The 16160-nt window shown below is 37.9% G+C and overlaps 1 protein-coding gene across 2 annotated transcripts in view; it reads right to left on the reverse strand.

Moving 5' to 3' along the window:
• DOCK1 (dedicator of cytokinesis 1) overlaps positions 1–16160 on the reverse strand; it is a 572428-nt gene that overhangs the window by 499137 nt on the left and 57131 nt on the right. For both annotated transcript variants that reach the window (XM_075935276.1, XM_075935277.1), the window contains exons 3-5: positions 4435–4475; positions 1329–1384; positions 87–183 (exon numbers count right to left, since the gene is read on the reverse strand). In XM_075935276.1, coding sequence (XP_075791391.1) covers positions 87–183; positions 1329–1384; positions 4435–4475 — 194 coding nt within the window. The remainder of the gene's footprint in view (positions 1–86; positions 184–1328; positions 1385–4434; positions 4476–16160) is intronic.

Here is a 16160-nt window from a genome sequence, read left to right on the forward strand (position 1 = left end):
ATCTGGTATTTTCTTCTTCCATCCACCCAAGCTAAAAAGCCCAGAATACTGTAAATAAAGAAAAAATATTAGTGTTCTGTACTTACAACATATAGCTGCCGCCATATTCTGGACCATTCTCGTAGTGTTGTGGTAACTTCCTGAATCAGTGGGAGCTCACTGGGTATGACTGTTTCATGCTGTCTGAAGTTAAAATATTATTTCCACAAATAGTAACATTATTTCCACAAATAACATTCCACATGTGTTACACTATTTTCTTCTTAGTGTATTATATTTTATGGAAATTCACTGTGGGAAAGCAAGTTATGTGGTATGTATCAGATCGTGCTTTTATGATTGATACTTTAGTAAAATACTATTTTTACACAGGAAAAACCTGTTTTGCGGGTCTTAGTCATTGGTGCCTTTAAGTGACTTATTTTTAAATAGTGCATCATCTGAGAATGGAACAACAGTTAGCTCTCCTAGCATGTCAAAAGTGCAGCACTTAGAGGTAGTTTTGTAATCAACCTGGAAGATGCCATTATGCAGTAATCATATGATTAGTAGTTTTTTTCATTTACATATTTAAGAGAGCTAAAAAAAGATCAGGCAAAAAGGAGGAAATATTTTAATTCTTTGCATCCAAGTTCATATCTAGCTAGTCATTCATCATTTCCACTCATCATTAATTTTGTTTCATAAATACCTTTTCAAACAATCTTGTATACGTTATGAGCTTTAATAGATTCACCAATGGAGATGATAATCTTTCATAGAAATGCTTCTCGGCAAGGCAATAAACAACAGATTATGTACAATGAGGAGCTAAATTTACTTATCTTATTCAAGAAAAGGCCAATAACTGATTTCAACATCATCTACCAGTTCCTATAATGAGACTGCATATGATCTCCGAGTCATTTTTAGCCTACCAGATCAAGGCAAAGGATCCAATGGCAGGAAAATGAAGTCAGAAACAATGGAACTAGAAATGAGACTCAACTGCTGAAAAGTCATAGTAATTATTAAGCATGGAAGTGGATTATGAAAGAATGTGATAAACTCTCCATCACTTGGAGCATTTAAATCAAAACTAAAAGCTATCATGCTCAATTCACTAATCAATGGTTGAAATTCTATGGCCTATGATACACAGGAGATCAGGCATTTGCTCATAATAGTTCACTTTTCACTCTAAGATCCCATGAATCAATTCTGGGGTGTCCAGCACATCCTTTCATTAGCCAAAAAGAAATGAGGTATTAGCCTATTGCATAAAAGCACAGAAATTAAATTTCCACATATAAGCATTTTATTCCATTAAACTTCAAGTGTCAACTCACCCTTTCCCTTCAACTATTGCTTCTTTAAGCTGTATATAGGAAGCAGGAAATATGCCCTTTAGGGGGAAAAAATGGTTAGGTTTTTTTTAATGAGTAACCATACATTACAGAATAGTATCTAACGAACAGCCACACTCTGATCTGCATAGAATTTTTCATACTTTATTTAACAGCATCAAATAGAAAAGCTATTTTATGAATGTCCAAGACCTGGATTTGATTTTGCATGTATATTTTAAAACTTTTATTATGTTCCTAACTATATATTATCTTTACAAAACTACATTAAACAGCAGAGATAGCTCCTTGGTTAAAGTACAGAAGCCTGTAAGGAGATGCACGTCTGCTTGTGTATCTATTGCCTCAGGTTCCCTGCGGCTCACAGGCTAACTCACATCCCCTCTCTAGGTCTAGTTCATTAACAAAAATAGTTTAACTCAACTCAACACAAATCTTTGCTCAGTCCTGGTCTACATAAGGGAGTTATTTCATAATAACCTCCCCCCACTTTTTTCAAAATGAGAAAAACAAAGTCTACAATGCCAAGCCCGTTATTCCAAAATAACCAGCTGGTTATTTCGAAATCTGTACTCCAGTTTTCCTTGGGGAATAATGTTAATTTCAAAATAGCTATTTCAGGAGTTATTTCAAGTTTAGTTATTTTGAAATAATTTCCTAGTGTAGACATGCTTCACAGACCTCATGGTTCCTTCCCAAACCCAAGTCCTGCTACCTGTCCTATTTGTAAGTCTCTCCCAGCTGAGGATTCTACTTCTGCTCCCTAAAGTTATCTCCTGCTGACCTTGGTCTTCCCTGTCTGCCAGAATAGACTCCCTATTATAGGAACTACTATATTAGTGTTGAATGTGACTTTTGGTTACCTGACTTGGTCACCTTGCAAGAGGAAGCAGTAAACACATATACTCCACACTCAGCAGCCTATTCTATCCTTGCAAGGAATTCACATTTAAATGGGGGATATTTGGAAAGATTTCTGCTGGACGTTTGCTGCTAGCCTGAAACAAATACACCTTAAATGTGAATTGTTATTCCCTCCCCAACTACAGAGCTTAGAAGTAGGACATAACCATTTAAAATCTAATTTGAAAGTCAACAAATGCTCCCAAACCAGGATAAAATGATACATTTCCCATACCTCAACTTTTAAAAGTAGTGGTCAAATAGCTTGCCTTATCGTACAAAAACAAGTAGGCATTTTGAGATTATAAAACACACAAACTTCAAAGATACCTTTCAGATCTTACTCCATAGCAACACTAACAACAATGGACAGATTTTATTTAACTTAGCAAATTTTCCAGTTACCTAGAATAGCTCTCAAATACACAAATTGCATAGCTTACTTCAAGTCAATTTCAAAATAATTTATTTCATAATTTGGTGCTGTGTTTGAAATAACCTACTATTCCAAAATGTCCCTTAATCTTCGTAGAACGAGGGTTACAAGAACATCAGAACAGCGAGTCTGATCTATTGTGAAATAACAGGCGAGCTGTTAAAACACAATATAGCTATTTCAGGATACCTCTGATATCCCAAATAGCACTACACTGCAGATGTATCCAAAGGTAAAGAAGCACAACTGAACTTAATTTTGTGTAAAAGCTATAAAATGCTATAACCACACACATACTAACATTACCTTTTAACAGGCTGGTGCCACTTTAACATAACCCCAACACAAGTTATTTTAACTGAGGAAGCCAAGTTACAGCCTTGAGTAGTTAACTTTCTCTTTAACCTCCATCTCAATCCTTTGAATACACAATACATTCAGTACACAAAAGGGATGGGAGAGAAGGAGTGATCAACAGTGTTGAAGAAACCACACAAAGCAGGAGAAAATGCCAAGTACCAGAGGAACAACCAAGAGACACTGGTCAGAGAAGAGTCTCAGGAGATGAAGGATGTTGTGTGCAAGCAAGAAAAGGTTCAGCTGCAAAATCTGGACACAAGCCAAGACAGGAAAGGAAGCAGAAAGACCAGGGGATTGTAATAGAAGTTCTCTCACTACTACTTAGCTCCAATCCTTATGAAAGCAGAGAGGTGGAAATGGAATGAGAAAGAAAATAAGAGTAAGAATACACAGTTATTAACATTTGTCAGCTTTGAGGAGCTTTTCTACATGGAGCAATACAATCAGTCAAGATGCATTAGATTCATTTAGGACAGGTGTGTTTCCACCACACCCAATTAAAAATAATTTTACAGGAATTCTCCATTTTAAATGTAGGGACACTCTCTCTCTCTCTCTCTCTCTCAAAGCAGTAAGATCTTTCAAAACAAAAGACACTTTTTAGGACTTGCTACATTTAGCAGTACGCAGATCAATATACTAGCACTTAGAATTAATTTCAGTCAACATAAATACACACCACTTAGAATTTAGTGACGTACATTCTTGAAGTTTTACTTCAAAAGAATTTAATGTATTACCCCAAAAGAAAAACAACAAAACGGAATAGAAAACCAAAAGGAGGATTGATTAGGAAATGAGAGAGGTCTACCACAGAATTCAATATGTAATTACTTTTGTTACTTTTAGACATGCAGAAGACTATGTAAATGAAAGCATCTCCAAAGTCATTTCTGTATGCAAATATGTATTTCTAAATACTTTTATTTTAAAAGGCCAAAATCAAAACAATAATCTTTAGTTCTGGTTAAGTATTATAAAATAACACTCACACCCCAAAAATTAAAATTCAACAATAAAGGCAATAGTTCATCTGTTTCCTTTTTTGTTTTGGAATGTCTCAACGGACATTTTATGCTGACTTCAAGCCAACAACAAGGCAAAATTGCTCTGCAGAAAGCAAGATTACTCCATTTTTCACAAAGAATGGCTGAAAATCACAATGCTATCACTTTGTAAGATGCAATTGTATTTTATGAGTAATTCAGTCTTTAACAGAACATGAATCTAACATCAGTATTTAACAGATCAACTAGATTTTAAGTTTTATTAAAGTTCTTGGTTGACTTTTTAATAAAGTTCCAGTATAAAAATGAATTTGACATAAATTTTTCTTATAAACATGTTACAAGAGAAAGTGAATTTGTAACTCTGGAATAGAACGCTTACCTTTTTAGATTTTTTTCTTAATGTATAACCTCTGTACCAGCCTAGAATAAAGTTATGAAAAGTTTATTAATTCTGCAACAGATTCGCCTTTAGAAATGGATAATATGTTAGCTTTTTTTCCTACAAAAAATTCTCACTGAATTTCAGTTTTCCATAAAATTGATAGCTTACTCAAATCAGTTTTACTGAAAGTGGTAATTCCTAAAACAAGTTAATCCATTTTAAATGCATGTACATCAGAAGTTTTCAACAGTTTAACCAGTTTACTTTAAAATTGATTTAACTAAACCAACACTAATTCTTTGATGTAGATCAGCCCTTTGTCATCACATCAGGGAACAATACCATGCAATTTAGAATGCTATTCACACACCAGGAACAATAAACAGGCAAAAAAAAAAAAAAAAACAGATGAAGCAGATCGACTGGCAGAACAAACTACTGGCTGAAATATGTTTTCATAAAGTATCAGAACAACTTCAAGTAAACAATTAGAAAAATCAAAGTCCATGAATTATCCATGAACAGAAAACCAGATCACATGTGTTACTTAAATTATTCACAAGGTGCCCCCGAGCAACAAACCGGGGTATTAGTTCATCAGTGTGTCAAAAGGAAGAGTGTTACCTACTGCTAATTAAACCATGGAGTCAACAAGACAGAAACTACAGAGCAGTCCATGAAGAGTAACTGCTTAGGGGTCCAACAACAACAACAACCACAAAACCTGTGATGACATTCTGTAATGACTGAACAGATATTTAAATGGAGAAGCTTTTGGGGAATTTGTGTTTTGCCTTTGAAAAGTAAAATTTCTGTTGGTTCTCGAGAGTTCTCAATGTTAAGGGGCCTGAAGCCCCAGTTCAATGCCAACCAGCAAAGACACTGGCATTCCAGCTTTTCCCTGGACAATTCTATTGTAGTGCAATCATTCCAATCCAGCAAAGACATTTCTCACAATCAGAGAGGCAGGTGGCATGCCAGGAAAATATGGAGGTAATCTCTCATTTATTGTGCCCCCAGTTCACCACACATCTGCAAGCAATCAGCATTACAGCTTTTATTGTTTTGGAGATCATTCTGTTTCTTTGTCACTGTTTAATTAAAAAATCCCACAATACAGTCATTCACTCCCAAAGAAGGTGCTGTGCCAGGCAGATCAGCAAGCATCTCTCATGCACACTGTCCTCATTTCAGTACAACTTGGCTTGCAAACCTGCTTTATGACTATCCTGTATTTCAGTTTGTGTCCATCTTGGTTCTCTTGTACTCTGACTTCTGTCTTTGAGAACTCACAGTAAAATGGTGCTGCTTTCCACTGTTTTAGAAGGACAGCAAAAGATTTCCTTGGGGATTGGTACAAATCTACCTCACGAACTGTTGCAATAACGTCAAAGAGCTCATGCGGACAGACTGATGTGCAAGCAAGTACTACGTATAGCTGCCCAGCCTTAAACTTATCTTCCCCACAGTTCAACAAATGGAAAAGAGAAAAGTTAGCAGAGGGAAGGGGACAGAAGCAGAACAGCACCACCACCAGTCAATTCCCTTTTCTAGTCGCCAGGAGGCTAAGCATGGGAGAATGAAGGGAAGGAACAGATATTCTTTCGATCTTGCAGCAGAGATTCAGAGGGGCTTCAAAATGCAGAAATGTATTAATCTGGGGTAGACATTAAAATGAAACTCAGAAGCATGGCCCAGAAAGAGGATACTAGAAGGAAACTAACTGCCCTTCCCTTTCTCAACAGTTTGCAGGAGATTTTGACTTCTTACCCAAGCACTGTCTCCTACTCCTCTCTCTCAAGGTCTGTGATTAGGAATCATCACATTCTAGTTATCTGGGGCCTATAAGCATTTCCTAACCCTACGTATGGATGGGTTTGTGAAGGGAGGGGGGTGGAGCAGAAAGGGAAAGACAAATGAGATATACTAAAGAGCTAAGTATAGAACAGAGATGTACCACAGGTATCTTTCCACTCTGGCTAGTAGGCTTAGACTGCAGACTGCTCAGCATTGGAGGAAGAGTCCAGGACATGACTGACCAGTTTTGGTATGTAACTGTTAAAATGATTCGTACAACACAATATGATTCTGGTCCATGACTAGGGGTCCTCTGCTCAATGGTAATATAAATAATGATTACATTAAGTGTTGTTTACACAAGCACCTATGGAAAGATTAGTTCTATAATAGTAAATGTTGAAACAACACTCTTTGATATCACACTGATTTGATATGTATATTACATAAACACACTGCTCCTCCCCCCCTTACATACCCTTTCCATTGGTAGAGAACTGTCTTAATGCACCAAGTGTGGTCTGGAAATCCTCAGGTGATGCAGAGATAACTTAGCATACCATTCCTTGCAAGCTGAAGCATTCTGTGATCTGGCAAATATGAATGGCTTCTAGAGCCTGCTAAAGTGGGCACAAGTTTGAACAGTCCTGATGCTATTCTAATTTCCATCAGGGCCAAAAACATTCCCAGCTGTTGAAGTGAGAGAAGAAGGTAACATGGTAGAAGACCACTAAATATACCTACCCCTAGCTACAGAGAGTACAGATGAGTAACTGATCTGTAAACTTAATCATTCTATTACTACAACTAAAAAGGTAAAAACTGGTGGAAAATACATTAATTTTTCTGGGAAAATATTGTGATTTATTTTGGTGAACAGATGGACAGGTAAAAAAGTAGTCAGTAGATTAATGCTGTCATGAATGGAATTCAACGTGGCTTGTTGCAGAATTAAAACAAAACTCAAAACACAATGCCATCTCTGAGTTAAAGAAAATAATATCTCTTTCATCCCCACATAAAATTTTTCATTTGAATAAATAATTTACTGTTGCATATTTAGAACGATACATTTATAAATATTTACATTTAATAACTGGGCCACACCATTTGTGGCACATAACACTCAAATTCATGGTTTTCTCCTGTTTTGCTTTTTAACTTTTGAATTCTTCCTTGTGTTCAGATTTTCATTTCCTTCCAATTTTAGCACCAGACATTTAAGCCAATATCTGCTAGCAGCTTGAAATGTGTATATGGTGGGCGTGAAATTCATCAATTCGTTCAGATGCGTGTGCACTTCAAAGCTTGCTTGTGTGCCCATTAGTTTATAGTGTGTATCTTCTAAACTAATACATTGCTTTATTTCAACAGTCAGCTTTGCATATGCACACCGACTAATGTATCATCACAATGCATGTCTCATGCAAGTTATTGTATTTCCTAATAAAACATTTAAATATATATTTGACTGATACAAAGCACAGGATTTTGGAGGGTGGGGTAGAGAATTGGTTGAAACTGAAAACGAAGGGACTTACTGATCTGTTAATTCTTCCAGGCCTTACTCGGGCAAAGAATTACTCCTAAACAACATGAATTGTTTATTACAGTTCACCATCTATTTGAAAATGATCAGTAGAAGGTGGCATAGTGTAGAGGTGAGTACAAAACAAGCAATATAATTCAAAGGGTGTATCCAAGTAGAACTAGTGTCACCAACTTTCCAGGATTGGTTTGGAGTCTCAGGAATTAAACATTAATTTTTAATTAAAGATTATACTATGTGGTGAAACCTCTGGAATACATCCAACCAAAACTGGCAACCCTAAGAAGAACGTAAGATACTCACGTTACCTGAAATGCACAGCACAATTGCTCCTTTTCCAAACAGAGCAGTGAGTGAGGTAGTTCCTTGGCCAGATCACCCTTTTATATGTATGCAGAATAATTTTGAATTACATGATCATACGCTGCTTATTTCCACAAAACCCAGGCCTCATTAAGTGCACAGAATGGACTTCCTCTAGGGGATGAATCCAGGTTGTGTAGTGAAGGAGACTGTTGTTTACAGACCCCAGCTTCGTTTGTAACAGAACTTTTAGGTCACGTAGTAAATGAGGCACAAGTCTACAGGATGAGAAAGAGTGGTCTCATCGATAGGGTGAACATGCCCTGGAAACTGAATTCATCTCTAATTCTACCACAGAGTTTTTACTTAATGCTGGGCAAATCACATAAACCAAACATTTCACAGATGAGTCACTAACAGGGTGCTCCTCGCTTTTTGATTTCTGAGTTTGGTACCCAAGGGTCTGATTTGCAAAACTGCTAAGCACTCACAGTTGTGAATGAAGTCAAAGGGAGCTCTGCTTTGAACACATATTCATGCCTACATCCTTACACACATGAACAAACGTACCCTGCACAGATGCCATTTATAGCATACTATATGTTAAACAAACAGAAAAATCAGACCCTATTCATCTCAAATTAAGCATCCCAAACAAGGATGCTTTTGACAATACTTTCTCTGTGTTTCAACTCCTGTTGTGTAAAATGGAGTTAATACTGATGCTATATAGTGATGAGCACCAGAAAAAAGTTAATAAGGAAAATTAGTAATCTGTCTTCAGAGCAGGACTTGATTAGTATAACGAATGGGGCCATATGCTGACTGATGGTTAAACAAAATCTTGAATGGCTGCCCACTACATGATTCTTGTCCGTCCTGTGTTCTGTATGAGATAAGCATTTTATAGAAAAAAAGCACATAATCATGTAATTAAAGACTAATAATATATATGCACAAGGGGGCCAGATTAAGCTTCTGCTTGCAACATTAATTCTGGAACTTCCTCATTTCTGAGTATTTGATTTTGCAACCTTGATAACATTTTTAATGTAGTTTACTTTGTGTGCAATTACTTTCAATTTAAGATGATGCTTTGCTCTTTTTAGAAACCTGGTTTGTTTTTTGTCTAAAACAATGATGGCAAACACATTTACACTCAAGTGGCTAAATGAAGACAATATAAGAGAAATTACAAAATTCCCTCGATGGACTCTTTTATTGACCGTTTGTTCTAGGCAAATATCAGTAATGGGAAAACTGACTCAAGCCTCAAATGATTCCTGAAATGACTAAGATTTTGAAAATGTTTAATTATGTTGCACACTACGCCTACACTTTTTTTAATGTCTCATGGCCAATGTTCTGAGATTTATTTTTAAGTCTGTATCCAAAAGAATCCCAAGTGAGAAAAATCTAGCATGCACTCACATTAGGTTTCATTTGCTCACTCTGCAGAACATTAAATGACATACAATCACAGTACTATACTCTGTCCTAAACAGTGCCATCTCTTTGTTACACAGTCACCTAAATCAACCAGGATACATATCCTCTAAACCAGTGATGGGCAACCTAGACTAGCAAGTGGGCCATACAAGTGGCCCTCCTTCTCAGTGGGCTTCAATATTGTTGTAACCAAGATGGTCTCCTGGGATAGGCTGGTTTGGCTAACTGAAATTGCAAGGTGAACTGACTGAACTGCAACAGCGCTTTTGGATACAGAGAGAGTGCACAGACAGTTAGCATGCACCTCACTTCATGTGCTCTTGCTTTACATGCATGTCACGTTAGTAATATTGATAGGAAAAAACCTACACAGATGGAAACTAGCAGAATCCGAGAACCCTGCACATGAGCAACCGCAAAGAAAGCGTCTTGTGGACCACACATAGAACCTGATGGTCCACATGTGGCCCTGAGGTTGCAGGTTGCCCACCACTGCCCTAAACACTTCAAACAGCCATCATTATTACAAATGAACATGAAACAAGGCCACCAAATTACATTAAACTTATTAGGAGAGCCTTGTCTTGAAAAAGTGATCTGCCAGCTGAATTCTGATAAACAAAATGCAGGTACTGGAATGTGGGATTTGAGGAAATACTTCTAAAGCTGTAAGGAGATCTGAAAATATCCTCTATCTATTACTACAATATCCCTTTTACAGGGCTGCCTTTCAGAATTTTGCAATATATTTTTTCATTAAGTATCAGAAATAAATTCCTTGAAATAACTGTTCTTTTAATTCATTCCCACATCTAAATCAAATCTTTTAGATCCCTGAATGACTTTTGGAAAATATTAAGTCATAAAAGTTAAGGGATTTTTTACACCATTTCTATTCAATAGTCATTGAATTTAAAGGGTAGTTTCCACTGACTATTTGTTCGGTTTGTCCATTACCAAAGTGATATTACTTGAATAGGACTAGACACAGATAAAAAGATATAGATAAAAAAGTATGAGGTACTTTGTTCTAGGAAATCTTTCTTCAGAGTGCATCCCTTCTCTCTTGTACCAGGAAATATGTTTGAAATTGAATAGGTTTGCTTTTTTGTTATTCCATTAACACTCCAAATTACAAATGTGGGAGAGAATTTTCTAGTTGAAAAAGGTCTCTGTGATTCTGCCTACAAGAGAAAGCCATAAACTTGACTTTTGTAATTTGATAAGATTAATTATTTCCTTAGATTGCTTTTAAAATTTAGTCTAGTTAGTGTATTCATGAAGACCCTGGTTTCCTTGAAGGGAAGAAAAATTAACTACAATTTTGATGGTAAATTTGTGTTTCATGCTCCAAACCACAGAGCTTCTCTAAAAATTATAGTAATATTTGCAGCAAACTTAATAGCTTTCAGAGGATGCACATAGAAAATTAAGTGTAGACTGACATGAAGACACATTTCTTTTGCATTCTAAGGAGCATTTATATCTTGCTATAAATTACTTACCCAAGAACTTAATTCATTTTAAGCAATAAAGAAAAAATCAAATATATTTAAAGCATAGGCAGAAAAAGTTGATAGCATGTTAAATACTGTACAGGAATTAAAAAAAAATGACCTTAGCAATCCATCCTAATGTAGCCTAGGAAACTGATATAAATTAGATATGTACAAAGGTTTTATCTGACAAGTGGCTAACATAAAATAGCATTCCTTAGTTCAATCCTTCAAGTTAAGCTTTCTATTTTATCTGAGTAGCATGTCCATTTTACCTTCCTTCCCTTCTCCCTTCCTCTAGAGTATTAAATGGAAAAGGCTGCAGAGATAAACCTTCAAAATAGATGAATGATCATCTAATTGAGGTAGAGAACACAGACAAAGATAAGTCAGTTTTACAGATACTCGTCCAAACCGCAGATTCAAAATTAGGATACTTGTAAATCTTTGCTGATGGCTGTTAAAATGAACTCTTCCTGGCAAGTTTACTTACTATAAAAATTAATTTTTCACAGTAGGAAGGATATACCGGTTGTATGCTTTTGTCAGCCCTGCTATGGAAAGGAAACAGAGAAAAATGTACCAAAGCAGGAAACAGTAGAAAGTAAGATGGTAACATTCACAACTTGTTTAACAATGCTAGATGTGTCTTCTTTGCTGTACTTTCTAGAAAACACGTGAGACAGAGGTAAAACCTTCTGTCCCATAGTTAATACCTACTGATCAGTGGTAAGGAGTCATTGGTTAAATGAAGAAAGAGGCTGTTTTAACAGATCAGCAAAGAGCAAAGCAAGAGAGACTTCATCTTAATATAACAGTAAAATCCAGTCCTTAAATGGTTAATATATCTGATCATAAGAAAGATTTGCTTCCAAAGGAGCAAATAGGGCCATGGAGACCTTCTACCACTAAACTTTGTTTTAAAATGGAATCAATGTAACTCAAAATGATACAACTCAAAATAAAGCATATTAATGGTAGCTACAGTAAATGGGATTATAATTACTTGTGCCTGATTCAAATGCTTCATTTGGCTGTCCTTGGCACCTTCACCCATCATATCATTTAAGGACAAGAGGAAATATTGGACATGATTTTAAAACATGGTCTGTAAGCAACTGCATAACTACTTTGTGTGCAATTATTGATTTGTATACAAATGACCAATTCTTTTAGCATCCACAATTATCTGATTTGCATATCCCAGTCCAGTAACCCTGCATGACTAACGAACAAAGCTTCAGACCAACAGACTGTAAATCGTGTCCTGGCCCACATGATCAAAATATTTTACAGATTTAGGCAAATTCAGATGAGAGTGATCCTCCCATGGATGAGTGCAAAAGTGTCCTTATAGATGGTGTCAAGTATCAGAGGGGTAGCCATGTTAGTCTGAATCTGCAAACGTGATGAGGAGTCCTGTGGCACCTTAGGGTATGTCTACACTACCCTCCTAGTTTGAACTAGGAGGGTAATGTAGGCATACCGCACTTGCAAATGAAGCCCGGGATTTGAATTTCCCAGGCTTCATTTGCATAAGCCGGGCACCGCCATTTTTAAATCCCGGCTTGTTCGAACCCCGTACCGCGCGGCTACACGCCGCATGGACTAGGTAGTTCGGATTAGGCTTCCTAGTCCGAACTACCGTTACTCCTCGTGGAATGAGGAGTAACGGTAGTTCGGACTAGGCTTCCAAAGGAGCAAAGGAAGCCTAGTCCGAACTACCTAGTCCGTGCCGCGGGTAGCCGCGCGGCACAGGGTTCGAACGAGCCGGGATTTAAAAATGGCGGCGCCCGGCTTATGCAAATGAAGCCCGGGAAATTCAAATCCCGGGCTTCATTTGCAAGTGCGGTATGCCTAAATTACCCTCCTAGTTCGAACTAGGAGGGTAGTGTAGACATAACTTTATAGACTAACAGATTTATTGGAACATAAGCTTTCTGACGAAGTGGGTCTTTGCCTACAAAAGCTTATGCACTAATAAATCTGTTAATCTATAAGGCGCCACAGGACTTTTCGTCGCTATTATAGATGGTGCAACTGAACCTTTTTAATTATCTTTCCCTCCCCCGCTCTGGATCTGTATTTCTACATTGAAAAAGATCATGAAGATGGAAGCTGGAGAAAGAATACAAGCACACACATTAGAAAACAGAAAAATAAAACCCAAGCCTAACAATGCCCACGCTCAAGTGAAGCCTAAACACTCAAGTGCCTGGTACTTTATGAATGTGTATAGTATTTTATAATAAATTAGACATAAAGGGATTCATACAATAATGTTTATTAAGGGTACAAACTTCAAGATAATGACAGCAAGTTATAACAACCACATGTTCTAAAGGAGGTTGGGGGGGGAGGAAAGCATTGAGTACAAAAGATATAAATATCCTTAAGCATACAGTAGTATTACAGAATAGTGTAACTTAGTCTAGAGACTAGTTAAGAAAATCAAACAGAGATAGCAACCCACAAGACCTCTACCCTTACGTGTGCTATTTATTAAGCATTTAGGAGCATCTAGTGATAGACAAAAAATGCTGGCAAAGAAACAAAGGTCATTCCAGAATTCAAAAGTGCTAATATATAGAGGCATTCGTAGAACACTTCAACAGAATACCATTACTCTTGTGCAGCAGTGGACAATACATTTTAATGGGGCGGGACCACTCCAAGATTTTAGCAAGTGGTCAAGGGCCACATTGCTATCAAGGAGTTTTGAGGTCTGGGACAGAGATTGGGTACAGAAGGACGCTTGTGGTAGGATACTGGGTACAGGAAGGGGTGTGGAGTCTGAGAGGGAGTTTGGGTGAAGGAGGGGGTTGTGATCTGGGGAAGAGGCTTGGGGTACCGAGTCCAGGAGGGAATATGGGTGCAGGAGAAGTTTCTGGCCTGAAGGAGGGGCTCTAGGAGGAGGTGCAGGTCTGGGAGGGAGTTGTAACCTGGGTGAAGGGGATGCAGAAGGTTTGGGTGGTGGCCTGGGGCAGGCAGTTGGGGGTGAAGTGGGGGGTTGCCAGAGGCTGGCCAACATAAACCTAGGTAGCTCCCAGCCACCAGAAGCCCTGCAGGAACCCGAAAGCTGCAGTCGCAAGCTGCTCCACATTGTTCTGCTTTGGCAAGGTGAAGGCAGGGAGGGAGGGAGGAGGTTTCATTGGCTGCCCCTGCAGCCAGCAAAATCTCTCAGCTGCTACTGGTCAGAAACTGGCCAATGAGAGCTAAGAGATTTTGCTGAGGGGCGGGACAGAGCACAAAACCTCCCTCTTCTCTCCCAGAACAGAGCAGCCCCATTCAAAGCAGCTGCCGCTATGCTGTGCTTAAGGGTCCCAGTGAGGCAGCCACGGGCAGCCTCTTGTGCACCCCTGCTCTTGTTCAACTAACATCGATGTCTTTTTTTCTTTTAAAAGATTATGCGTTGTAGTGACAGTAAAAATAATTCTCAGGGAAAAAGTTAGGAAACCAAAACTTTTGCATTGTTTCTCTCTGCTCCTGACAGCACTAAATGCACTCAATTTGATGTTTTTATTTCTACTACCATAAATAAAATGTTTTTATTTCTACCACCATAATAAGGCAGTAAAGAAGTCTGAGATTAGGCAACAATTTAAGTTAAAAAAAATCACTAATTCGTTTAGTTAAGAATTTTGTGCATAATGCTGGAAAGCAAAACCTCAGCTCTTACGCCAACAAAAACCCACACAGACAAAGAATTTTTCTGACATTGTCCCATTATCACCACCTCACGTTCCATTTTACTGTATCATGTTTGCAAAGAAACCAACAAGAGACAGGTTAACCATAGGATATTTGTGATTTAACAAGTTTCTGTTTAGAGCAGTGGTGGGCCAAATGCAGTTTGGCAGGGTTAGCCCTTGGCAGGCCACCACTGTATTTGTGCCCCCATAGGTAAAGGCACTTGCAGCTCTAGTTGGCTGTGGATCGCCATTCCTGGGCAATGGAAGCCACGGGAAGCAGTGTCCTGGTCCATGTCACTTCCTGCAGCTCCCATTGACCAGGAATGGTGATCCAAAGCCAACAGGAGCTTCAAGCACCCGTAGTCTCAGAGGGGCAGGTAAAGAGAGAGGCGGCAGCCCACCAGGGGCTAACCCAGGCAAACCACTTCTGTACTTATTGCCCACCCCTGGTTTAGGATATCTGGAAAACAAGACTAGTGCTGATGTACACTTCTAGAATTCCTCAACAATCTGCATACTGGTTTTAAAGACGTGGCTGCCAGATCAAACAGGTCAGAAAATACTGGCTGGTAGTGGCTGCTCCTGCTAAGGAAACAACTAGGGATTATACCCTTCTCTTTCCTAATATAGAAGATGAGTAATGATCAAGCACAGCAGGAAGCATATTCACTTTTGGAGGAACATTATTTTATTTGAATTTCCTTTAAAATAAACACAGCCAGCACTGTTTGCCTAATGAACATGAGATGTGCATGTGAAGATCATTCCATTATCTGGTCTGGGGGAAAGTGAATCATTTATATTGTCCCATTTCACTTGAAGCATGCAGGGGATTCAAAAAGTATACAGTTTTACATAGCTATGATGGAAGGGTGCTATCTGTGTCACAGGCAAGCTTCAAACATGCTTTCACAGCATTAATGCTGTTCACATATTAGGTAAATGCATCCATTATGTATAATTGTACAGCAGTCAAATATTCCTGTTTACATATGAATGTATGAAATGTATAATAAAACTGCAAATATTTAAAGTCCAGAGTATGCAAATTGTCAGTGGGCAGTTTCCCTCTCTGCAGCTGTGAGAGTATCACAGTCACTTACTGCTAGTGCAAACTGAAATTCATTAACGAATTGCTATCTGATGAACAGATAGTATATTCATTTTATATGTTAACCAAATTAACATTAGTTGATCTTTTTACCAACTTTCCCATTTTACCAACCTTAAAATCAATTTTTAAAGCAAACTTACCACCAGATTTCTTCCCCTAACAGATTCTTTGGCAGTGACAAGCAAGCATTTTAAATCCATTTACACAGGCAAATGCCATATCCAAAATGCAGAACGCTATCCTATTACTGTGGTGATTTCTAATTTTTTAAACACAAAAGCCATCTAGGTCACTGTTTCTCTCCTAAGCCACATCATACAATT

This window comes from Pelodiscus sinensis, chromosome 8, assembly GCF_049634645.1.
Source record: "Pelodiscus sinensis isolate JC-2024 chromosome 8, ASM4963464v1, whole genome shotgun sequence".
Lineage (NCBI taxonomy): Eukaryota > Metazoa > Chordata > Testudines > Trionychidae > Pelodiscus > Pelodiscus sinensis.